At 32.5% G+C, this 27073-nt stretch overlaps 1 protein-coding gene across 1 annotated transcript in view; it reads right to left on the reverse strand.

Moving 5' to 3' along the window:
- The window catches only part of zcchc14 (zinc finger, CCHC domain containing 14), a 52506-nt gene that overhangs the window by 18465 nt on the left and 6968 nt on the right, over positions 1-27073 (reverse strand). The window contains exons 3-5 of the mRNA XM_055009268.1: positions 8648-8852; positions 653-723; positions 474-545 (exon numbers count right to left, since the gene is read on the reverse strand). Of these exons, the coding sequence (XP_054865243.1) occupies positions 474-545; positions 653-723; positions 8648-8852 (348 nt within the window). The remainder of the gene's footprint in view (positions 1-473; positions 546-652; positions 724-8647; positions 8853-27073) is intronic.

Consider the following 27073-nt stretch of genomic DNA (forward strand, 5'->3'; position numbering starts at 1 on the left):
CATGTTTTCAGTGTATTTTCAGTGTATTTCAGTGTGATTTATTGCATTCAAGTATGTCTAAATGTATTTTTGTGTGTTCTCACTGTGGTTTCAGTGTTTTACATTGTTTTTCAGTGTGTTTTCCAGTGTGTTTTCAGTGTATTCTAAGTGTGTTTCAGTGTATTTCTATGTGTTTCATTGTTTTGCACTGTGTTGTCAGTCTGTTTTAGTGTTTTCTTAGTGTGGTTTCAGTGTCTCACAGTGTTTTCCAGTGTGTTTCAGTGTGTTTTTAGTTTGTTGTAGTGTGTTTCAGTGTGTTCTGAATGTTTTTCATTGGATTTCCGTGTATTTTCAGTGTGTTCCCAGTGTGTTTTCAGTGTTCTAAAGAGTTTTTCAGTGTGTTTTCAGTTTGCTTTAGTGTGTTTCAGTGTGTTCTGAATGTTTTTCAATGAATTTCAGTGTGTTTTCCGTGTGTTTTTAGTGTTGGTCCTGACCTGGGACATCAGATCTGCCACCTCCTGTTGAGTTCTGACCACAGATAACACCAAACCATTGGACCAGCTCACCTGGAGGAGCAGCAGAAAGAGGGAGATGGAGTTAAAATGTAAATAGAATCTAGAAATAGTGAGCAGGAGTCAATGATTAAGTGTCTGCATGTTTACACCGAACTCACCTCGAACGCATATTCACTGCCGTCCTCGGACTTGTGTGTGATTCCTCTGAGCAGCAGCCTCTCAATCGCGGCTGAAAAAAGATTAATCACATGTCACATATCTGAGACGGCTGCTTTAACACATCAGTCACTGAGGGCTGATGAGTCTAATGACCTGAAGGGATTTAAACTTGGCTCAGTCTTAACTCATGATAAACCGTGAGGAAAGAATCACACGGTGAAGTTGAAGCAGTTTGAAGGATGGAGCTCCGACTGCAGGAAAGTCAAAGTTCAGAGATGAATGTTTGACTGAGCAGCAGAAAATGTTGAGTACAAAATGGACTGATGTCAACTTTAAGTGACTCCATGTCGACGACTCATCCAGGTGCTGAGGTTTCCCCAATTTATTATGCTGTAAAATAACGCTCTCTATGTTTACCTGCTCAAAATATGTGCAGCTCTAAAGCCAAATAACATCTCAAGAGTGATGTTTCAGAGTGAACCTTTCACCACAGCAGGACCAGCTCTTTCCTAGAAGCTGTTTGCCAATTAATTTTAGCCCACTTCAAGACATGAAAGACACCAACAAGTCAATAAACTTCAAAGATTTACTCAAAAATCCTTCAAATCAGCCTGAAAACCTGAACTAGCAGGAGAGTGTAAACCACAATCTTCCTCCAGTTTCTCAAAAGTTAATTTTTCTGCTTTTTATAGAATTGCAAAATGAATATATTCAGCCTTTGTTGTGTGGGTTGGACAAAAACAAATCATTTTAGTATGTTATGATATGATATGGAAAATTGTGATGGGTGCATTTTATTATATTTTGTCATTATGCGCAATGTAAAGATAAATAAAGATAAATACGTCACATAGTTTGAGAATTTTCATTATGTATATGTATTCCTTTAATATCTCGGGTTTATTTGGACATGTGGGCCATGCTGTGAAATAATGATAATTAAACTACATTATAGATGTATATTATACATACAGATGTAAAATATAAAGATGGAACATAACATTAACAAAGGCATCATTTTCATTATCAGACCCCAGCTTGTAGACTGAAGAATCAAAGTGAACAGTTTCCTATTACACTGACTGAATTCATATTCTTATTTGAAGAGATGCTTTACAGTAGACTAAGATAATTCAACTCACCCATGATCAGTGATTATTTAACCTATTTTTCCAATATTGCAGATTCTGATTCAATGACATAATGAGAAACAACAGTGAAAATTTCAGGCTTTTATATGTAATAGTTTCTGAGATATGGTTGCGCAAACATCCTCAAATGTCAATGTGAGTCCCAGAGCATGATACTGCCACCACCATGCCTGATGGTAGGTTTGATGTTCTTGGGGTTAAAGGCCTCATCTTCTCTCCTCCACACTGATTTTTGGTCATTTTAGTGAAACAGGTACATTTTCTGCTTTGTCTAAACACAGAACCTTCCTCCAGAAAACCTTTACATTGTTCAGAGTTGCTATGTTGATATTGTAATTATTATTATTATTATTATGGTAACAGACTGGTTTTAAAAAAAAAAGTGCTTAAAGTGGGTCAACGGGCAATTTAAAATAAGAATTTTAAAAAAACCTGAACTTAAGTGATACATCAAGCTAAAATTACATAGATGGCATTATAAATATAAATAGTTTATGATTTCAAAAAGCTTCAAACAAATCAGAGTTGGTGGAGCAGAAGGTTCCAGATGCTATATAATAACATTTGATAGATTGTTTATGGTTTTACATGAGTTTTTCTCAGCCTGCTTTTACTAATCACCCTGAAGTTTAACTCAATGCTCTTAACTTCTGAGGTTCATTTTTGCTGCTAATTTGTTGCCTCTACTGTTGCAGCTCCTGTTGCTCTTCACCTCCCAAACTAATCTGTGTGATCTGAATCCTCGAAGTTCTCTGTGTTGGCCTCAGAACTATGAACCACCTCATACTACTCGACTCTCAATGACTTCTCTGGCTCGGCACACTGGTAGCCCGACAGACAAGGCTAAAACCTTGGCAGGAATGATGATTTCCAATCACTGCTTCAGGTCTTCGGCCTCCAAAACTCTACTTGTGGCTGTTAGTGTTGAATTTAAAGTGCTGCTGCCAACACTCCACATTATTAAGGCCGGTGCATCTTTAGACTTCTCAGTAATCATCCATCGTTTTTCCACTCTGGCACCAAATCCTCTCATTTCTCTTGCTTTTAAAGCTCTATTTCCGCTGCTGACTGGTCAAATACGTGACAGAAATGCGATTATACACCCAAAAGCAGCACTGTTTCCAAGTTGTTGGGGGAACCAATGCAAATAAAATGTGCTTTACAGAATAAAAATAATAAAAAGATAAGTTGCCGTCCACAAACATTAAGGTAGGAATGAAGAACCCAATAAAACAGAAACTGAGGAAATGCTGTTATAAATAAATGCAAATTTGGAAACACCAGAGGCAAAATTCAGAAAAGCAAAATAACGCAATAATAAGAAGTTTTTAAAAAGTAATAAAAGACGCATAAAATAGACTGAAATGTTTATAGATACATAAGGGAATAAATAAATAAATTTGATTAAAAAATACTAACAGTGAAATAAATTAATACATAAATAAATAGATAAACATCAAATAAAATTCAATAAAATTAAATTAAAATTAAAAATGTAATTAAATTAAAAGATGCATTAATTGCATTAAAACTTTCAATCAGATTAATCATGAAGCTGGATTAATCAGCATTAATGCATTAATTTCACGGTCCTAATATAGATATATAAGGGAATAAATAAATAAATTCCATTATAAAAATAGCAACAGTTAAATAAGTAAATACATAAATATATAAATAGATAAAAATCTAATTAAACTAAATTAAAATAAATAAAATAAAAAATAGAATAAAAATTAAAGTAAAATAAATTAAAAGATGCATTAATTAATTAATTAATTGCATTTAAAAAGTGTAATCAGATTAATCATGATGATGGATTAATCGGCATTAACACATTAATTTTGACAGCCTTAATATAGATATATTAGGGAATAAATAAATAAATTCCATTATAAAAATAGCAACAGTTAAATAAATAAATACATAAATAGATAAAAAAAATAATGAAATTAGGCAAAACTAGAATAAAATAAAATTTAAATTAAAAGCGAGACTAAAAAGGTAAGTCCTTGGTTTGTTGTTAAAATATCAACCCTCAATATCAACACACACCAAATCTTCATCATATTCAATATACATTTGAGGACAAATTTATTAGCCTCCCTATGAAAATTTTAGTCTTTTACATACATTTTCTGAATGAAAAGTAATTTTAAGTCCTGTCTGAATATCAACACCCACAACAACAAGGGGTGAAAATGTAGGAATGTCGGGTGAAAAATGAGCTGTAAACTGAGCAAACATTACACGGAGAACTGTGGGAAAAAAAATCCTCCTAAACCCACAACACTGGCCGCCCCAGAACAGCAGATTTACCAGCAGAACGTCTGATCCGTGGCCTCGGGTGCAGAGGCAGGTTCAGGCTGATCCTGAGCTGGAAGGTGAGTTTGAGTTGAAATATTAAATATAAGTGGGTGTGTGTGCAGAGAAAACCTCCAGGTATTGATTCAGACACGTCAGATTAAACTAAAGACGAGCAGCGACAAGCAGCAGCGAAGGAGGAGAGAGACGAAGCAGTCCAACTGTTTTAACTGGATTCTCTGAAAGATTCAATGTGATTTTACAGATTGTTCCTGCTTTGTTAAATTACAGATAATAACTAGTAAAATCACAGAACTAAAACGTGTTAATTTACAAAACAACCCCCCCCAAACATCCATATTAAACATCTGTATCTTTACAACTTTACCAAAAAAACTACACTATTATTTTTTTCTGTATATAAATGAGCGAATGCAGATGGAAAATCTAAAAGAATAAATACATTTTCATTTTACAGATTTTTGCTGTTCAGTTTGTTAATTTACAAGCAAAATATAGTAAAATTACTGATTTCTAAAAAAAATTATTTTACACATTAACCCTAAAAAATTGGCCGAAACTGTCAATGTCATCCACATTAAACATCAGTATCTTTACAACTTCACCACATAATTACTTTTTTTTTGTATATAAATCAGATCTTTGCTGTATTTTGAAATCAAAATTAGGTATGATAGGGATGCCAAAAGAACAAACAGTCATTTTACAGGTTTTCCCTGTTCATGTCGTTAATTGACACATAAAATGTAGTAAAAAAAAATAATTCAAAAAAGTCTAAATTCTTCCTAAAAAAGAACTCCCAAATTGTAAAGAGCATTCACAGTACAATTCCGTACTTTTACAAATGATAATTTGTTCTGTTGCAATATTTATTCACTTTTTTTGGTTGTTGTTTTTTCCTGTACATAAATCTGCAAAAATACTATTATTTTAAAAATATCTGCCATTAATTGAAATAACAATTATGTATGTTAAGGATTGAAAAATGACAGAAATGGCAGGAAAAAGTACATTTTTAGCAGTTATTTTACAGATTTTCCCTGTTAGTTTTGTTAAATTACATAATATCTTGGAAAATTACAGAAAAAAAAAACAACAAAAACGGACTAGAACTGTAAAGAAGAACAGAATTTCCCTCTGGGTATTAATAATGTCTATCTAAGTCTAAATAATAACATTTTGTTGCATTTTCAGAATTTTTACTTTGTTAGATTAGATAGATTAAACCTTCATTGATTGCACAGCAGGGACATTTGTGTGTGTATTGTATGTGTGTTGCTGTGTGTGTTGTATATATGTGTGTGTGTGTTGTGTGTGTGTATTGTATGTGTGTTGTATATATGTGTGTGTGTGTGTGTTGTTGTGTGTTGTATATATGTGTGTGTGTTGTATATATGTGTGTGTGTGTGTGTGTGTGTTGTATATGTGTGTGTGTGTGTGTGTTGTTGTGTGTTGTATATATGTGTGTGTGTGCGTGTGCATGTGTGTGTCTGTTGTGTGCTGCTGACAGCTCTGCAGTGTGATCAGGAGGTATTGTATATTCCAGTGTTGTGTTACAGGGGAGACAGCAACACGTTGGGTTTTTCCACCTTCAACCACAGCAGCTGCTGATTGATTTCTGATAACTGATAACGAAGACATCCAGCTGATCAATGCTGCTGTCACCACGTCTGGTTAGAAAAGAAACGTTTTAGAGCCCCTCACAGGACTTTTAGACCAGCACGTCATTTGTAACAGGTTTTATTTTTTCATTTTATTCCCAGTAGAGTCTGCATGATGTTTTATTTTGAAAAATGATTGAATCGTCTTCCTGTCACTTCCGTTTGTCTCGTTTCAACAAAACAAAGATCTCCGGAGAGCTTCTTAGAAAAGAGGGAAAGACTCGATGCTGCAATAAAACGCACGTCCAGGTTTAGAGGCCTCCAGTCTTCTTCTTCTTGTCCGTCTTTGTTGGCGCCTCGTTGAATATCGTTGGAATATTAATAGTAGAACACCAGGACTGGTAGTGATGATATCACATTACCAGAGAGTCGGCACAAGACAAACAAAACAACCCACTAAAGTCTAAAAGGCTACAACCTATTAACAGATGCTTTCCACAGCAGACCTTTAAATTCCATCAGATAATCCAGTGAATTATGACCTAAATGAACCAAAATAAACTAATGAACCACAAACATGGAGACTAACTGACAACTTGGTAAACAGGTTTGTGAGAAAAAGCAAAGTCCTGCAGGATTAAAGCTGATTAAAAACGTATATAAAAATATGAAACAATCTTGTAGTTTTATTTTATTAAAGTGTTATCCTTTTAATATCTGGAAGCACATGAGGGTCCAATTGAATTTAAATCAGTAAAAATATCATCATTTTAAAGAAAGTCGAAATAAGGTTTGACAGGGATGCAATGTATGTATATTTTACACATTAACCCTAAAAATCAGGTCAAAGCTGTAAATAGTATCCACACCAAAATTCAGTATTTTTTACAAAAGATAATTTGCTCTTTTGCAAAATTTGACAGTAAAATTATTTGTTTTTGTTTTTGTTTATTTTTTAATTTTGTTGCTGCATTTAAATCAGCAATAATATCATTGTTTTAAATATATCTGCCATCTTTTTAAGGACTGAAAAAATGATAGAAATGGCAAGACAAAGTATGTTTTTAGCTGTTATTTTACAGATTTTTGCTGTTTGTTTTGTTAAATTACAGATAATATCTAGCAAAATTACAGAAAATAACCTACAAAAACAGATCAAAACTGTAAATAATAATATTTTGTTGTATTTTTACTTTTTTAACGATTTTATTTCTGTTTTGTTGTTTTTACTGTATTTATATTGACAGAAATACCATTATTTTAAATATATCTGCCATTAATTTAAAGAACAAATATGTGTTTAAAGGTCTGAAAAAAATGATAGAAATGGCAGGAAAAAGTACATTTTTCGCTGTTATTTTACAGATTTTCCCAGATAGTATCTAGTAAAATTACAGAAAAAAACCTTCAAAAGCAGTCCAAAACCGCAAGTAATAATATTTTGTTGCATTTTCAGTTTTCAGCTGAAAAATATTCCAGAAATGTTCCATATCCCACGTCTGAAAAGGTGCTTTTTAATAATTTTAAACATGCCTGTAAGGGATTTTTAATGGACATGATTCTTTAATTGACTCAACATTGCTAAAATCAAACCGATGCTCAATAAAAAACATCATCCAGACTCTCATTTTCTGCCACCTGGACAATTCAAATTCCTTATTTACATGTTTCAACGAAGCAGCGATCACCTGATTACAGTTGATCCTAAACTCGAGTCAAAAAAACGCACAACAGCAGTTCAATTTCAGATTCTCCTAGATTCATTTTAAATCACTACATAGTCCGGCTCGACAGTTTAACACCTCATTCTGCACCTCAAACCTTCAGTTCATGTTAAAAATGAACAGTTTCAAGCTAAAAAACGAAGGAGGACGATGCTTTTCTGTTCAGTGTCTCAGTTCAGCAAGCTTTTAAAATCCCACCTGTACAGACAAGCATTTCTACAACATTTAACCCCTTTATAGTGCTTTACTATTGTTCCTGCTCATGTTTAACTGCCTTTACGAGTGTTTTAATGTCTTGTTTTCTTGTTTTTGTCCATTTTATTTTTTCATAAAGGACTTCCAGTTTTGCAGGGTGCTCTAGAAATAAAGTTCATTATATTATTATTATTATCTTATATATGAAGTCTCTCCACTCGCTGCAGCTCAGCACACCAGCTCACCGACAAGTCAGACACTGGGAATGAACACGATGGCAGAAAACGTCGTGAGGTTTTAACCCCGAATGGTCGGGTGATGATTGAGCCGACAGATCAACCTGAACCTGAAACCACACACTACATAAACACACACCTACGCTTCAGGGCAGCATTCTTTAGGCAAGGTTTTAGTGTTCAGATGTGCCACATCTTGTTCCACTGGGAACAACTGGCTGCAGAACATGACACAGGCTGATGGTAAAGCCATACATACACACAGATAATATTTACAGATGCTGTATTTAAAACAAAGCAGCACAACCACCTCTAGCTGAAGTTAATTCTGGATTCTCAAAAAATTCATAAAACTTAAACTGCAACTGTGTAGAAATCGTAACAGATATCAAAACATGGATTTACACAAAAAATGTTCAAAGCCCTGTGACTCGCTTAAACTTTGAATGAAGTTTCTGGTGTAAAATATTCCAGAGTTACAGGGTTCCAAAGATAGCTGGATTTGGCAGTTGTCCGGCCAACTTCCCATTCATTTCAATGGGGATTTTTAACGCAGTTTTTTACAAATTACATAAAAAACATACGAAGAATTGCGACCAAAAGACACAGCACACTATTATTTCTGAACAAACTGCACATTTCGATGTATAATTTATATGGGTTTTCTCAAAGCTAGTGCAGAAAATTGTGTCGGAATAATCCATGAGAACTAATAGTAATAAGTGAGCTTCAGTGCAACATTTAGCAAAAACTTCTGCTCACCTTTTCCTGTTTTCACCTGGTGGCTTTTGGTCGCAGCTGCTGCTTCCTGGTTCTGTCCAGCAGGTAGAGAAGGACCGAGGTGAGGAGGTGGTGGAGGAGGAGGTGGAGGCGGGGGAGGACAGAGGTCTGGGTGAGGAGGAGGTGAGGTGATCTCCTGGTTGGTCTGATGGTCTGATGAAGCTGATCCGGCCTCTCTGGTCTGATTCTGGAGGTCAGAGGTCAGGAACAGGCAGGTAAATGTTTACTCTGGAGCTTTAAATAGGACTTGTTTACGCACTGAAGCATGTGTCGGATCAACACAAAACACTGTAAAGCATTCTGACGACAATAAACACGATAAAAATGTACAGATTTTATAGAAACCTTGGAATAATTTATGGTTCAAAACTTGTTTTCGAGTAAAATCTGACAAGTGTTTCTCTGTTAAACTGGTGAATTTCTGAAACACATTAGAGGATTAATTAAAAAATGTGTAAAACAAACATGATGTTTAACAACAAAAGACCACATAACTGCAAAAATACGGTGCAACATTTATGTTTATGGACATTTCCCTGTTCAGTTCAATGGTAGTATCTTGTTTTCTTTTACATTTTTACAGTAATTTAGTGATTTATTGACAAAATGGGGAATAGACTGAGGAAGTTGGTGTCTTGGTGTTGTAGACAATGTTGAAAAATAAAACAGTCAATAAGTGCAAAAATATGGTCAAATGTTTATGTTTATGGACTCAACACAGTTCATATCAGTGGTATATCTTAGTTTTTTTGCAGACTTTTACAGTAATGTCATGATTTATTTACAAAACGGGGAATATAATGAGGAGTTTAGTGTCTTGGTGTGATGTTAAAGGAGATGTTCAACATTAGAACAAATATGGTCCAACACTTGTTCTTTATGGATGTTTCACTGTTCAGTTCAAATTTCACAATAATTTACAACTAAAGAACATCCAGAACTTGTTTTCTAAGAAAATCTGACAGGTGTTCTTCTGTTACATGTTTGGAGATGAATAAAACGTGTAAAACAAACATTATGTTCAACAATAGAGCACCAATTAAGAGTAAAAATAAGGTGCAACATTTGGGTTTATAGACATTACTCCACCAAGGAATGCGGCGGAGTTATGTGACGATCTGCGTTGGTCTGTCTGTCTGTCTGTCTGTCTGTCTGTCTGTCTGTCTGTCTGTCTGTCTGTCTGTCTGTCTGTCTGTCTGTCTGTCTGTCTGTCTGTCTGTCTGTCTGTCTGTCTGTCTGTCTGTCTGTCTGTCTGTCTGTCAGCAACATCACTCAAAAACGGACTAATGGATTTACATGAAATTTTCAGGGAAGGTCAGAAATGACACAAGGACCAATTGATTAGATTTTGGCAGTGATGCAGCTTATAGTCTGGATCCACAGATTTGTTAAATATTTCAGTTTCATTGTGAGATAGCGGCACGGCGTCACTGTAACTATGACAAGTGAACACTACATCAGCTGCCTGCTGATGATCACATGATTGTGATCCTACTACAAATCCACCGCTGTGGACTTATCAGGACTTATCCATCAGAAATGATCCAAGAAACAACTGATTAAATTGTGGGGGTGTTTCTGAGTCCCATCAATTCCCGCTGCCCGCTAAATATTTAGGTCATGCGATTCTGTATCCATACATAACATACACATGCATAACACACACCTGTGCTCAATGCAAGGTCATTTTGTCTGTGGGTACATCTATATTAAATGGACACATTCTTTGGTGCCATGATTTCTGATCATCAATAACTAATAAACAAATGCTGCATTTCTGACAATGCCATATGGGGGAATGAACAGCTTTGATGGAGTATTGTCCTCTCTGAGTGCTTTTTCAGTTTACTCTAAATCAGCAAAGATACTATTATTTTAAAAATATTTGCTGCTATTGAAATTTAAAAAATAAATAAATTTTAAAAAAAAAAAATAAAAAATATATATATATATATATATATATATATATATATATATATATATAAATATATATATATATATATATATATATATATATATTTATTTATTTTATTTATTTGATCAAGGACCATGCAATTAACATAGAACACATCTGATGTATTACATATAGAGTGTTTAACATTAAGCTAATTTTCAACTCCCGCCCCTGGTTGGGCATTTCAGTAAAAGTAGTCAGAAGACCAACAACACCAATAAAAACAGCACAGACAACATTATAAACCTATAACCACCCAACCACCCACACACACAAACACACACAATGACACAATCCAATGGTGAATATTTTTATTGTCTTGGTGAAGCGTCAGCACAATATGTTTTGGCTTATTTAAGCTAATTTGTTGTCTTTTTTCCTTTTTATTTCTACTTCTTACACGTTCTGAAGACCAACATATAAAATAATTAAAATGAAAAGTGTAAATAATGCTTCTAGAAACAGTCCTACACAGTTTTTCGCCTCCTCTAAACCCTCACAGACTCACAAAAAAACACACACAAGTGGACATTGAACTGGCATCCATGTATATGAATGCAACTCTTAAAGCCTGAACTAACTCTGATGCTCTCTGCAGAACTGGCACGCTGCTAAAACAAAGTAAGGAGAAAGATCTGGCAGCGCACAGCCAACCAATGTTTAACGAGGCCGCCGACCGAGAGGAGGACGCTCGTATTTATAGCCAAGGCCTGGAGGAGCCATCGGAGGGAGGAAGAGTCGACATCCAGACACGCATTTAAAACTGCCTGAACCGCTGCTACGACTGGAACTGATGCAACCAAATCTGTTTAACCTACTTTCAAACATGCAAACTAATCTTTCTCAACCATTTTGGTCACATATGGAGCAAATTATGATACTTTTCTCATCAAAACAACCCTCTCTGGTGGAAGAAATTTAATCTAATTTGGGTTTAATTTGCTTTGGTTGTAATTCCATTAATTTCCTCAGGTTTCCAGAACCACCAGAGGACAGATGTGATGCTTTCAATCAAGTGATCTCACATTTAAAGTTGCTCTCTGTTTGTTGATTTAAACCCTAAAAATTAATATCTGTGCAACGAAGTTAGATACTTTATTTTCATGAAAATAATCCATTCATGCCTTGAAATGGCCTAGATGTAGCTCTGCAATGTTGTTTCTTCAAACTTACTACTTACTAAGACTTTTTAAAGTGACTGTGGACAGCTTTTCTTCTTCAACTGTGGAGTCTCATAGGGCTCTAAAGTTCTATCTTATCTTGTTGTATCTTATTGTATCTTATGCTGTTGTGTTGAATCTAATTGTATCTCATCAGATCTTATGTTACCTGATCATATCTTATTGTATCGTAATGTATCTCATTCTATTTTATTGTTTATGTCTTATGTTGTCGTATCATACCATATCTTATTGTCTTATGTCTTATTGTATCTTATTGTCTGTTATCATACTTTATGTTGTCTTATCTTATTGTATCTTATAGAATGGTATCTTATCATATCTTATCCAATTGTATCTTATCGTACCATATTTTATCTAATTGCATCTCATCTGATCGTATCTTATTGTATCTTATCTAATAGCATCTAATCATATCTTATCTAATCGTATCTAATCATATCTTTCCGTATCTTATCATGTTATTCTAATCGTATCTTGTCTGATAGTATCTTATCGTATCGTATCTACTCGAATCTTATCGTACCTTATTGTATCTTATCGTATTTTATATCTTATTTAATCATATCTAATTGTATCTTATCATAGCTTATCATACCTTATCTAATCATATCTTGTATCTTGTCGTATCTTTTCATATCTTATTCTAATTGTCTCTAATCGTATCTTATCGTACTATATCTGATCTTATCTTATCATATCTAATCTTATCATACCATATCGTATCTTATCTAATAGTATCTTATTGTATCTTATCTTATCATATCTTATCTAATCATATCTTATCGTATCTTATTTAATCGTATCTTATCTACTTGTATCTTATCGTACCTTATATCTTATCTAATCGTATTTTATCGTAACTTATCTGATCGTATCTAATCGTATCTTACTGTATCTTATCTAACTGTATCTTATTGCACCATATCATGTTATCTAATCGTATCTTATCTATCGCACCATATTTAATTGTATCTAATTGTATCTAATTGTATCTCATCCTCTGTTCGTTGTGTCTTATATCTAATCGTATCTTATAAGATTTTATCTTAATGTATCTCATTGCATCTCTACAGAGCAATTAGGAATCTTTCAGCTCTTCAACTTTACCATTTCCTGTTCACTCCCACTACTGTAATTGGTCCATCTACATGTATAGTATCTATTTAATGTGTATGTTACATGTCCAACAACGAACTATAAGGACTGCAAAGAAGTTACCAACTAACTCGTCAACATGGTGAAGAATTCAGCATCTAAAGAGCTGGATATTTTTCTGAGCAGTGGGTTCGGATCAAAAGAAACCCCAAAGACAGCATGAACATTGGACTCATTCATCAGCTGTAAAGAAACAAGACTTTAAATGATTTCTAAAGCTGTCTGCTCCAGGTGGTGAGGGTGGTTGCCCCATTTCACCGTTGTGTCCAACCGCCTCAACGCTGATGACACCCAGTTATACGTTTCATTTGCCCCGGAAAATCAAAACAATCTACACCCTCTGCAACACTTACTTATTTCAATTCAAGGACTGAAGAGCTGCTAATTACCTTCAACTCAACACTAACACAACTGAAGTCCTACTTACTGGACCCAATCACATTTCAAGCAAAATCAGCCCGAATGTTGGACCGAACATGAAGCCCCGGGAATTATTTTCATTTGCAACCTCAGTTTTAGCGATGCAGAAGTAGGACTCCAAAATTTTTTAGATAAAGTAATAGTCGAGAGTGAAAGACTGGGCTTATCCCTGAACACAAAGAAAATGTTCACTATGACAGTATCGAAGAAAACATAGCCGCCCGTATGTAAGATAACAGCAAAAGGAGACAATATCAAACAGACCAAGAATTTCAACTACCTCGGCAGCAAGCTAACATCAGATGGCAGATCAGACCGGAGATCAAGAGACGTATTGCCATAGCCAAAGATGCTTTTAACAAGAAAAAGACCATCTTCATGAATGCACACAACAGTACGACGACAAAAGAAAGAATCCTCAGATGCTACATCTGGTCATTCTTGCTCTATGGGTGCGAAACGTGGGCAATATCAAACAATATGCAGTGTGGTTCCTACGAAGAATGCTAAAGATATCACGGGTAGTAAGATCAACCAATGAAGAGGTGCTTACAAGAGAAAATATGAAAAGAACAATGCTGGCAACCATCAAATCAAGAAAAATTTAATTCCTAGGTCGTGATATGGAGAAACACCATAGAGAATCTTGCAATAACAGACAAAATAGAAGGGAAGAAAGCAAGAGGATGCCAGAGAATGACATACATTGACAATATCAAGGACTGAACAAATATCGAAGACCAACACTGTACTGCATGCAACGTATGACAGAGAAAAGTGGAAAGGCATGGTCGTCAACGCGATTAAGCAAGACACGTAAGGAGAAGGAACCTCAGTTTTACCCAAAAGAAAATCTAGACTTTGGTTAAATTGTACTACCTATAAATTAGCAACAATGCTGAGATCAAATTGACTTGAGGCTTAACGTCATTTTCTCCCATCTGGATGATTGTAATTCATGACCTGTCATCAATGCACAGCAGTTTCAAGGTGGAAACACTCAGTCATAGTGTTTCCTGCTTATGTTGCTCATTTTATATCATATAGCTTCTAAAAAACATGCTGCGGTAACAATGACAAATGTGATAGTTTCACATTATGACATTGATGCCACAGTGTCTCAAACATGCATTCTTTCTAACGGCCAGCAGGGGGCGACTCTTCTGGTAGCAAAAAGAAGTCTGACTGTACAGACATCTATGAGAAAATGAGCCGACTTCTCCCTTAATTTGTGACCCCAGTAAACATTTTGCTAATGGGTTTATGGTCTTAACTGCTAGTTTTGAGTCTCCTTCAACACATTATGATGGTAATCTTCTAAATTATGGTCTCATTTATAGCAAAATATGTTTTAAAAAGCTGCTTCAGGGTGTGGCAGCCTCGTGTTTGATATGTTGCGACCATAACATCATGACATTCTCGGTCAGATCTGCCCCTCGTTTGTTTCAAAAACCAAAGATGTCGACGGCCAAATGCCAAACTCCAGGCCTCAAAACTGTAATCCACAAAACCAGAGGGTGATATCACATCTTTCATACACAGCCTGTGATTTGCAGTTTGCTAAGCTGTCTCAAAAACGGGGGGAAAAAATGTTGGTTTATGGCAAAAGGGCAAACACAAAAGTTTACAACAGACCTCTTCACTCAGCATGTTGTTGATGACTTCGAGGTTAATGCATGTTTTTGCTGAAAGCAGAACATTAACATGCGGCGATGCTGCACCACAAACTGTCAGTTTCCAACACAAACAACACAGTGTGGAACTCCCTCTGGTCCACAGGCTTGATGAAATATCACCCCGAGTCGAAGCCACGACGGTCAGGATAATACGCCGTTTATGAGTTATTCTTGACGTGCAAACAAAGCAGCAAATTCAGACTCATCAGAGGCACATATTTCTGTAAATTCAATCACTGCAGGTCTCGCTATTGAGCTGCTCCTGTGGTTAAAACGCAAAAATAAAGGTTTAACTCCTTCAACACACACTTGTGCACCATTTGTTTGTCTTAAAGTAGCTTTAAAATGTGTTAAATTATCCTTTTTGTCACTGACTGACAGTATCAGCTTGTTCCACCAGGTTTATATTGACTGACTCACTGCTTGTTTATGCGAATTTTAAGCAGCTATACTTATAAATGCTGACAACTTGTCTAAAATTGACAGAAATCAATGTGTTTGGATGTAATGTATAAATATAGGTCACTGCTTCCACTTTAGATGGTCTTTACTGTGATTGGATTGGAATTTCTATTCATTGTCTGGTCAAATTAAAAGAAACATAAACCACATGTAACCCAAAATGCATAATAAATACATGTAGGCAATAAAAACATGCATAAATATTAATAATTACCTATGACAAAACTATAAAAGAGGGTCATCTTCAAAATAAAAGCCCTACAGTTGCAGTCAGATGGAAATAAATTAAAACAATACAATCAGAAGTGTGTTAAATTGTGAGATTTCAGGCGTGATAAAGTGTTTTTGTTGGTTACAGCGTTAGAGGATCCTTTACTGAACTTCTATGATGGTCACCAACCCAAATAAAGTTCTTCTGCCCTATTTTTAATGCCTTTGCTCCATCTCTAACCAAATTTGGCAAATTATACAGTGTTTAAAAGCTGCATTAATCAAACTGTGTAAAGTATTTCAGGACATCACAGCTATGTTTTTACTTTTTAATATACAGCAAAGTGGCAGGTGAACAAACTTCTGATATCTCTATGTGCTCCAATGGACAAAATGCTTCCAAACTTTGTACGTTTTTTGAGTAAAAACAAGAATAAATGTTAAGGAGTAAAGCATAAGTACATATACTATACTCTAAAAATACTGTATTAGAAGTAAAACTCCCAAATTTAAATATTTAAGATTGGTTTAACCCTATATTACATAGAAGCTCTTATCGCAGTTATTATAAGAGCTGACCATTCATTCTGTGCCTTGTTTGTTTTCTAAAACATTCTCAACTACCCAGATTTTCTGTCATTTGATATGATTATACTTGCAGTGCTTTTTTTATATTAACCCTTATAATGGGTAAGAAACATTAGTCATTTTTTCAAGTATTTCACCAGAAAATGCTTACAGTAGAGATTTATTTTCTTAATTGTGTAGAAGAGATTGTCTGGAATCTGGAAATATCATAACCATGAAGCTGGGAAACTGGAAATTAGAATATTTATACATACATACATACATACATACAAATGCATTTATGTGGGTCATTCCAGAATTGAGGGACATTTTGGCTTCAAAATGTTTGAAAAATAAACCTTTGGTACCATTCTATTCCATGTTTTCTGTGTTGTTTGCTAACCCTACTCTAATCACAGTAACAGGGTTGCTAATCCATGCTAATGTGATCTTTTTCTCAGCAGTAGAAGCTAGATATTTAGCTGCTGTTACTGCTGACCAAGAAGACAAACTGACTGATGGAAAACAGTCAAGAAAAAGGTTAAAAGAATTAGTCTTTTCCTGATAATATGAGGTAGAGAGAGGCATTCAATCAAGACTGATAATGTTATGAAAATATGAAAAATAGAAGAGAGGACATATCTTTGCTCTACTCATTCTTTAAGAAAACTGTTTGATGATGTTAATTCCAGCATTTCATGTGATCCTTCTTCTTCTACCAGCTATAAAGGTTTTGCTAACAGGGTTGTTGTGGGACACACGTTCCACGTATAATAATTATTATTTAAAATATTACGTTGATTAAAAAAATGTTCCCACAATTACAAGAGACACCAATGAGAAAAATAAAACCCAAAAAAGGAGATTTAAATTTCATTTTAACTGTTTTATTTGAAATTCTCTTTGGTCATCAGGGGGTTGGACAAGAGAAAAATGTAATTTTATCGGGAACTCCAGACTTTTTTGGTATTTTAAAAATATTTGCAAACTCTTTTCTCCTAGTTTTTTTTGATTTGGTCTCAGGACAAGTACATTTACACAACAGCTGCATGTTTTAGTATTTTGACTATGGATTACTTGAAATTTGATGCATGGTACATAAAATGTCCTCCAATTCTGGAATGACCCTCATATATAAGCTGAGGAATAAATGTCATTATTTGATTCGCTGATTTACTAAAATGTAAAGCAAATCCAGTATTTTTGTGGTTATTTTTTGTACAAATTGGGCTTCATGATGGAGAAAATGCAGAAATGAGCTGTAAAAGTTTTTTTCACACAGAGAAATGATTAATATGATTGGAAACGCCGAGTTTATTCTGATTAATGGAACTTATGTGCTTATTATGAGCTATATTTTTACACTGCTCTTAGACTTTTAGATACTTGTTTTATTGTAAACACCAGTGATACCTTATTTCTTTGACCAAATACATGACAAGCGTCCTCACGGAGCAGCTCTTCCTTCAGATTTGTGGTCAATGTTTCTACAGTGACGACTTGATGAGCGGTTCCAATAAAACAGAGTTTTGGGTGTGGAGACGGACACGGATCTATGTGAGGATTATAACGAGGATTAAATTCGAAGCGCTCCACCTCGATGCAATGAAAACTTCATGAGAGAAAAATGTGAATTTGAACAAAAACTGCCTCCATCTGACTTTCAGAGTCAAATAAATGTGTTTAAGTACAAGCAGGTAAATGTAATTAAAGTAAAACTCAAAATACTTAATGCAGAAAACACTGAAAACTACTTCACTATTATACAGAATTAAATTATTATTTAATGTCTCCACAGCATTTTTCTGCTTCTTAATTTCATAATGATTTATTAATCAGTTGTTTATTTGGTTTATAAAAACTATAGTGAATATAGTGAGAAATCTACATGAATCTACTAAATCACAAAATTAGGAAAAATACATTAAAATAATACAACGGAAACGCTGAGTTAACAGTTATATAGTTTAGTCTACAATAAAACATTTGATTTAAAAATGTTGTTATAAATTTTGTATTAAAATATATTAATTTGAACAGAATACATAGAAATATATAATACTGGACTGCATTGTTTGTATTTTCTTGATTATTTAATCAATTATTTAGTATTAGTAATAGATTATTTATTAGTGAATACAGTAAGAAAACCACAATTACACAGAGATCATAATGTTTGTTTAGTCTGATAAAGAGTCCAAATCACAAAATATTATAAATTAAAATAATTAAAAGGAAAAAGTCTGTTCTGTAATTTTAAAAAAAAACCTGAAAAAGAACACTTTCATAATGTTTGTTTTGTCCAATCAACAGTCCAAATTGCAAAATTATTAAAAATACATTAAAATAGTTTAAACAAAAAACTCTGCTGTAACTGCACAAAGCATGATGTAGTTTAATCTACAATAAAGTATCATTTTAAAAATGTTTCCAGGCATTCTGTACGAAAAAAAATTGCTTTTTTAAGGAATTAAAGCTGGGAGATGAATTTATTAGAATAAAAAGCACATTAATGCACTAAAAGCAGAAATATAAAGAGTCACTAGAAGAAAATACTTGAGTAAAACACAAGTGCTTGAGTAAATGTACTCTGGGTTACAGTTTTGTGGTTTCAGGTTGCTGGACGTCGCCCAGTTCCTCAGAAAATCCCCCAGAAATGCTGATTTACTTAAATAACAGTGAATAAATGACTTGGTAGGTCACATAGAGCTGTGTTACTCAATCAGAGGAAAAACTAAATCGGTGCTTTTGCTTTTAGTGCAGGCAGCAAATCTGAAAACAATTAAGATGAGCTGCTGCCACATCCGCATGTCGCTGAAGGGAAGGAGGAGAAACGGTGAATCACAGAAACAGAAAAACAACCGGCGTGGAAATGAAATCAGGAGATATTTGAAAAACATGTGGCCCTCGCTAGTAGCTGGAAATAAAAAAAAACAAAACATATAAAACTGCTGCAGCTCCTCCTCCTCTAGAGAAAACTGCTGTTAGTTTGTTTTTATGGATGAATAAAGCTCGGCTGTAACGAGGCGATGATGCAGCTCTGAGCAGGACGACAGATGTGGCCGCTGCTGCTTAAACGCTGAACTGTTGCTGCAGAAAATCCAATTCAACTATTCTTCCTGTGGAGTCCGTCGGCCTCCAGCTGCTTTGTGTTAAAACAGGCTGATGCAAGTAGACTGAAAATCCTGGAGGACCAAAACAAAAACTGGAGGGACACTAAAGTCTGTGCTATGAGTGAGGACAGTTAAATACAGTTACTGAGGTACTCACAGGTGTTTCATGCAAACTAGAAAAAGTATTTCTGTTGCTTTTCAGCACTGAATCATGGCCAGTTTAAGTTGGCTGTCTTGACAAGAGGTTACGGGAAAAAAAGACTCTTTCATGTCAAAGTAAAAACTGATTTATACAAAGTAATGCCAATAAATTAAAAATATACAGCTGAAAAGAAGCAGTATATTATTATATTATAATTCTATTTTTAAATTAATTATTATAATCTAAAAATATATAGAAAATGTTAAAAAATACATTATATAATAATTTATTTCTTATTATTACATTATATATTATTACAATTTATTATTATTATTAAATATATACATATATTAAAAGCAATACATTATTATAATACATACTATTATTGTTATTATTATTATCATTATTATACATTTTTATTATTTATCAAAACAAAGATGGAAAATAAAAAATTAAAAAGGAGCAATACATCAGTATATTATAATTAGATTTTTTAAATTATTTTTTACAACTTAAAAATAGCTAGAAATTTTATATAATGCTTATTATTTGATTTTTGATGAATTTATATATACATATATTAAAAGCAATAAATTACTATGTTTTATATATTACTATTATCATACATTCTTACTAATTATTAAAATAAACATTGAAAATATAACATTTCAAAGAAGCAATATATAAAAAAATATAAAGAAATTTTAAATAATAGAAATACAAATAATATAATTTTTTTTATATATATATATATATATATATATATATATATATATATATATATATATATATATATACACGCACGCACACACAGACATCTATATATGTAATGTTTAATGCATTACATATAATGTTACATATTATACTATTATTATTGTCATAACATCAGAAAATATTATATTATATATTAATACATAATTGTTGAAATAAAAATGGAAAACGTAAAATAAGGAATATAATATAGATTTTTATTCTATTAAATTATAACATCTAAATTAACTATCAAAATGGAAATTACAAATTTTGAAATAAAAATTATATTATTATATTATATACCATACTGCATTCTTGTTATATTTGAATTAATTATCTGAAAGTAAAAAAAATGGAGAAATAAAGTCAAACATGAAAAACAGCAGATGAAAAAATAAAATGCTGCATTCATGCAAGGGAAAGATATTAAAATGATATATTCTAATATCTTGTTATACTTTTAAAAATTATTACATTTAAAAACTAACAATAAGACCCAATATCACTAATCACTAGCTTAGATTTTTCAATAATTTAATGCTTCAAAAGATTCCAACAACACACAAAAAATTAGTTTTTGTACAATTAGTAGATGAAAATGCAACCAAACGTCCAACTAGTGCTGATCAAACCCAACTAGTGGAAGAAAGCGATGACCGATACAAAGAATACTAAATAAAAAGCTCAAATGGTGCAATCAGGGGGCAGCATTTCTATAATTCCTCTCACCGTTTGAAAGGAGAGACAAAACTTCCATACGACAAGTTCAACTCCACATTTCTTGCAGAAAAAAAAATCTGCTCACACTAGGCTTAAATACAAAGCTCCACTATGTTCAGTGAAAATCCCAATAAAGTTAATTCAAACAACATGGCTGACACGAATAATGACTACAAAACAGACAAGCAGCAGCAATTTTACGGCTGAAACTGCACAGTAAGGGTTAAAAGTGCACTTTAATGGTTAATTTAAGGTAATTATGAGGGCATTTAACTGCTTTTAAAGGGTATTTTTATTCTAAATTTGCAAATAAACCATTTAAAGTCTTTTCTTATTGACTGTATGCTGCATTTGAGGGCCTCTGCAGTAAAAACTATGGCTAAAGTTGCAATTTTTTTTAGAATAAATGACAAAAACGTTAATAAATGCCTCCGTTTTGTTTCTCTGCTGCACCATAGTGTACTGTTCCAGGCCTCATAAAAACACAGATTGGTGCAGCTTTAAGTGAAGTTTGCACATTTTTTCCACTGCTGATTATGTGGAACTTCAGTAAACGACGGTGGTAAACCAGAAGTCGAGGCATTCACACTTATTTCCCTTCTTCATAACCAGAGTCTCTAGAGGGCTGCTGTCGCCAAACGTTGAAGCTTTTCTTCATCTTCATCATCACAGATCACAGACGTATGATTCATGCATGATTCATGGCTTTAACAGAGATACAGTCATGGATGCTGTACGAAGTATTAAAGTGTTCTAATGTCAACTTTAGTCACTGTCAGAAGAAAAATAATAGTTTCCAACCCAGTCTGAGAATCAAATAGATCCTTAGTCAACAGATAAATACGTAAACGAAGCAGGTCATTCAAAGAATTTGGATTTTAAAAAAGAGATCAACTCTGAAGAGCAACAAGAGCCGCATATATGGAGGTAAAATAGTGCCAAAAGTTCTGCTCATTTGAAAAAAAAAAAAAAAAAATACATTTAAAAACTAAAATTTGAAACTGAAAGTTAAATTTTTGATCTTGGACTCTGAAAAATAGTATAAAAATAGTTTAAATGTTTTTTACAGTGGCAAAACTTCAACGTTCAGATTGTTTATTTTGTTTCAGATTAGATTTTTTTCAGTTTCACACATTTTCATTGAAAAATAAAAAATAAAAAAACGGTAGGATTCTTAGTATTTTTTCAGTTTAAATATTTTTTGATTCAATTCTGCCATTTATTTATACCCACTTTTCACTCTGATATATGTTTTGATATTTGAAATCATTTCTCCTCTTTTTTTCCCAAGAGTTAGATCTTATTTTTTATATTTTCACTTTTGAAAACATTTTTAAAGTCCATTTGAGAAGAACTGAAATGAAAAAATTGAAAGCGAAAAATTTAAATTTTGAACTGAAAGTTTAAGTTTTGATTTTAAACTTTTTGAAAAATACAACCCTGTATGAAATTTTTCTGGAGTTTAAATATTATTCTGACTCCAGTCTGGAATTTAATTAAATATTATTATTTAGATTGTTTTGTTTGTTTGTTTTGAAGATTTCAAGTTTTCAGATTTTATAGTGTTTATTTTTTATAGTTTAAAAATATTATTTTCACCTTTTCAGGGCCCTTTGAAAAGAATAGAATTAAATAAGTGGAACTGAGAAACTAAAATTTTATACTGAAAGTTCAAGTTTTGATCTTAAACTTTAACAAATAAAAGTTGCTTTTTCAATGAAAAAGGGTGAAATTTAAGAAAAATACAATCTGAAACTAACTGAAAGTGAAAACAAGTTTTCTGACGAAAATTTAAGATAAATATCTGAAAATTTAAATCTTGCCCTAAAAACCAAATAAAAGCGACAAAATCTGGTTAACTTACAATAAATCATAAAATCTAATACTATATTATATCATATAAAAACATTGCATATTTTAAAGTTTCTTTTTTAAATGTATTTCTTTAATTTTTTAATAATTAATTCAAAGATACCAATAATATATTAGAATTAAAATATAATGTGTATTTTAAAATTTGCATTTTGCATTTTTAAATTAAATTTAACATATTCTAATAAAATATTATATTACATAATACAATAATTTATTGCTTATTTAAAATTTTATAATATATATTTTATAATTTTATAATTAATATTTTAATAATCAAGCAAAAAATTTTATAATAAAATATAATAAAAAATGTATATTTTAATCTTATACTTGCAATTAAATGGATTAAAGACATTATTTATTACCTGTATGCTGCACTTAAGCAGCAGCAGTAATAATTATGGCCAAAGTTTTCATGTTTTAGAAAATAAATGAAAAAAAAGTTAATCTCTTTTGTTTCTCTGTGGCACCAAAATACCAACTCATTAGTTTCCAGCCCTGATAAAAACACAGACTGGTGCAGCTTTAGGTTAAGATTTGCACATTTCTATTGTTTTCTCTGCTTTACCAAACTACCAAATGCACCAATAATCACAAAAATGACAAACATCAGCGCTGATTATTGATCAATTGCTATTTCTGAGCATGAAAAAGTGCGAAAAATGCTGTAGATTGTGTCACGTGTGTGTGCAGAAAGCTCAGCAGAAGGTTTTTATGCTGCAGATAACGTCTGAATATAAATAATGTATGTTGGCCGCTGAATGAAAGTCTGTCGCTGCCTTCAGAGAGAAGAAAGACGGCCAGAGAGAGAACCAGAGAGCATTTATAACTTCCTGGTGATCCACTGGAGACACACACACACACACACACACACACACACACACACACACACACACACACACACACACACACACACACACACACACACACACACACACACACACACACACACACACACACACACACACACACACACACACACACACACACACTCTCTCACCACAGAGGGTTGATTTCAGCGTAGAGAAATGTGCTGACCTGCACTAAGCAGGAGCCAAGGGCAACAAAACACTAAATACAAGCGCTCCTCTCTGAGCCGGTACTTTCCCTTCGCTGCTCACACACGTCTAAAGCCGCCCGCCGCTCTGCAAACCTACCACCGAGTGTGTTTAGAAACAAAGCGGCTGAACACACACAACTTGATTGTGAGCGATTCATCTCCCAGTAATCCTGCAGATGTGAGCAGCTCGGTGCCAGATGTTACAGTAACACTGAGCGGCATCATGGGAAATCCCCACCTCCACCTTTCATGACAAAACATCCAGGTCTGGCTGGAAACAACCGTCTGTTATCGACATTTGGACATTTTAGGGTTCACTGCTGACTGATTTCCAAACATTTATGACAGGATCGAGGTTTGGTTCAACCTCAGAAACATGAAGGATGTTTTCAACTCCACCTCCAGCTCCACAAGATGAAAACTAGTTGTTTTACTCGTCAGAAAAAGGTCAAATTAGTCTGAGATATACATGAAAATCTGACAAATTCAAACTGAAAACACAGTGCCTATAAAAAGACGTCAACACCTCAGAAGTTTTCCCTTTTCTTGCTGTCCAACATGGAATTATTGTCGATTTAATTTGGAGTTTTTGACAAGAATTTACCAAAAAAAGACTCTTTCATGTCAAAGTGAAAATTTCTACAAAGTAATGACAATTAATTAAAAATAGAAAATTAAAATAATAACAGTACATTATTGTAGTTTATCTTGTAAATATTATTAAAATATTTTAAATTATTATTAAAATTAAAAATTAAATATGTAGAAAAAATAATTTAAAAATAAGTAATATATTATTATAAGAATTAAAATTAATTGTTCAAATAAAAATAGAAATCTAAAACAAAAAATTAAAATAAGCAATATATTCATATATTATAGTGTATCATGATATATCACTACCATTATTTTATATGTATGTATGTATGTATACACACACACACACACACACACACACACACACACACACACACACACATATAAAAATTATATAATATTTAGATTATATATATTAAATAATTAATATTAACATTAAGAAAATATTATTATACTTTTTATAAATTATTAAACTTACAAATGAAAATGCGCAAAATATTATTAAATTTAATGTAATTCCAATAATTTAAAAATATAAAAAATTAAATAACCAATAAACTATTATATTGTAAAATATAATAAACTAATAATATCTTTTTGATAAGCTATTAAAATTTCAATATAAAAACTGAAAACATAAAACTTACACAATTATAATATAAATCATAATATATTACTATAGTAGTTTTAATTAATCTGTAGAAATTAAAATAAAACACATAAAAAATATATATGTAAAACATAAAATTTAAAACAAGCAATATACTCATATAGTATATATTATTTTGTTATTTCTAATTATTAAAACGAAATAATAAAATGCAAAACAAAAAATCTAAATTGAGCATTATTAGATAATATATTCCAGTATAATATAAAAAATTATTAAAAGTGAAATAGAAATGTACAATTTAAAATTAGCAATATGTTCATATAGTGTAGATTATAACATATTATTGTACTTTAATTATTCAAATTAAACAATAAAAATATAAAATATTAATTTTAAAATACATATTATATTATCATTATAAGATTTTATTACCTTTTTGTTTAATCATTGCAATAAAAAAATGTGAACTTAAAATATAACATTTAAAGCAATACATCATTGTATATGAGAAAATATTAATATATTTTCAATTAACTATTACAATATTACATACAAATATTACATAATTATTGTATTTTGTAATTAAATGACATTATTTTGTAGAGATCTGATTTTTCTTTTTGACATGAAAGAATCTTTTTCGTAAATTCCTGCCAAAAAAGACTAATTAAATTCACAATAATTAAATGATGAAAAGCAATAAAAGGGGAAAACTTCCAAAAAGCCGTGAATATAAGTAAATAAATAAATAAATATGTTTGATATATTTAAAACTCCTCTAACTGTAACACAATAGAGCTAATAATAAAGTAAACACTCAAACGACACCAATGTGGAAGATTTCAAAAAGTCTCAACTTTTCTCTAGAAATACTGACTCAATAATTATTTTCAAACAGATTTTATGGTTTTAATCACTACATTCTGGCTCTAATTAGTGTAATTTAGGTGATTATTGTTCTGTTAATGACATTTAAAGGCTCTTCTATCTGTTGTCTATCTACTGGCTGACAGTTTGTTCTCCTGCTGCTCTCCGGCTCCTGAATTCACCATGTTTTAGTGATTATTCTCCAGACAAGCAGCTCTGTTTTGTTTGAAAAAGGAAAAAAAAAAAAAAAAATCACACTAACAAGACTCCCCAGGAAGCTGTTGCGTAACGTCTTAGTAAATATTAGCCCTAAAGCACCTGAAAAAACATCCTCAGATTCAGCTGGTAACAGCTTCACAGCTGTGAGGTCGAACTGAACAACACTGGAGATGATTTAGAGTAAAATTAGTCAAATCAAACTGGAAATTAAAGCAGATTTCAGCCTCATACTAACTAGTCAGACCAGAAATCGTCCAGTAGCAGTGAATCGCTGCAAGAGGAGACGGTAATAAAACAGTTTCTAGAGAAAATCTGGTACTTTTGTTATTTTTGTAAGATCTAATCACACTATTATGAATCTAAATGACTTCCTACAGCAGCAGCCAGAGAGGCTCTCTGTGTGTTTTTTTAACTTCATGTTTTTTTCTCAGCTTTTCTGCACGTTATTTGTTAACTGGCTTTGGACTTTGTTTCATGTTTTTATCACTTCAGGAGGTAACTTCTGCCAATACTTCATTTTTCAGGTGCAGTTTCAATTTCCTGCAGAATGTTTTGACCACATCTTTCATGTACAAACTTGTTGATGTAATTTTCAATATTTCATTCCCATGTGTGACATTTTTACATCTTACTTTCTTTTCAAGTCTTATTTTAGCTTATTTATTTTCAATAATGTTTCAAACTTATCTCTTACTGCTTTTCTATTATGTAAGAACAGAAAAGCAATTTATTAAGGTATGTTGTTTTTTATTTTCTGAATAATATCCTTGTTTTAGTTAATCTTATCCAATCTTATTCCATCTAATTTTAAATAATTTTAT

The sequence above is a fragment of the Amphiprion ocellaris genome, chromosome 3, assembly GCF_022539595.1.
Source record: "Amphiprion ocellaris isolate individual 3 ecotype Okinawa chromosome 3, ASM2253959v1, whole genome shotgun sequence".
In the NCBI taxonomy this organism is placed as follows: domain Eukaryota; kingdom Metazoa; phylum Chordata; class Actinopteri; family Pomacentridae; genus Amphiprion; species Amphiprion ocellaris.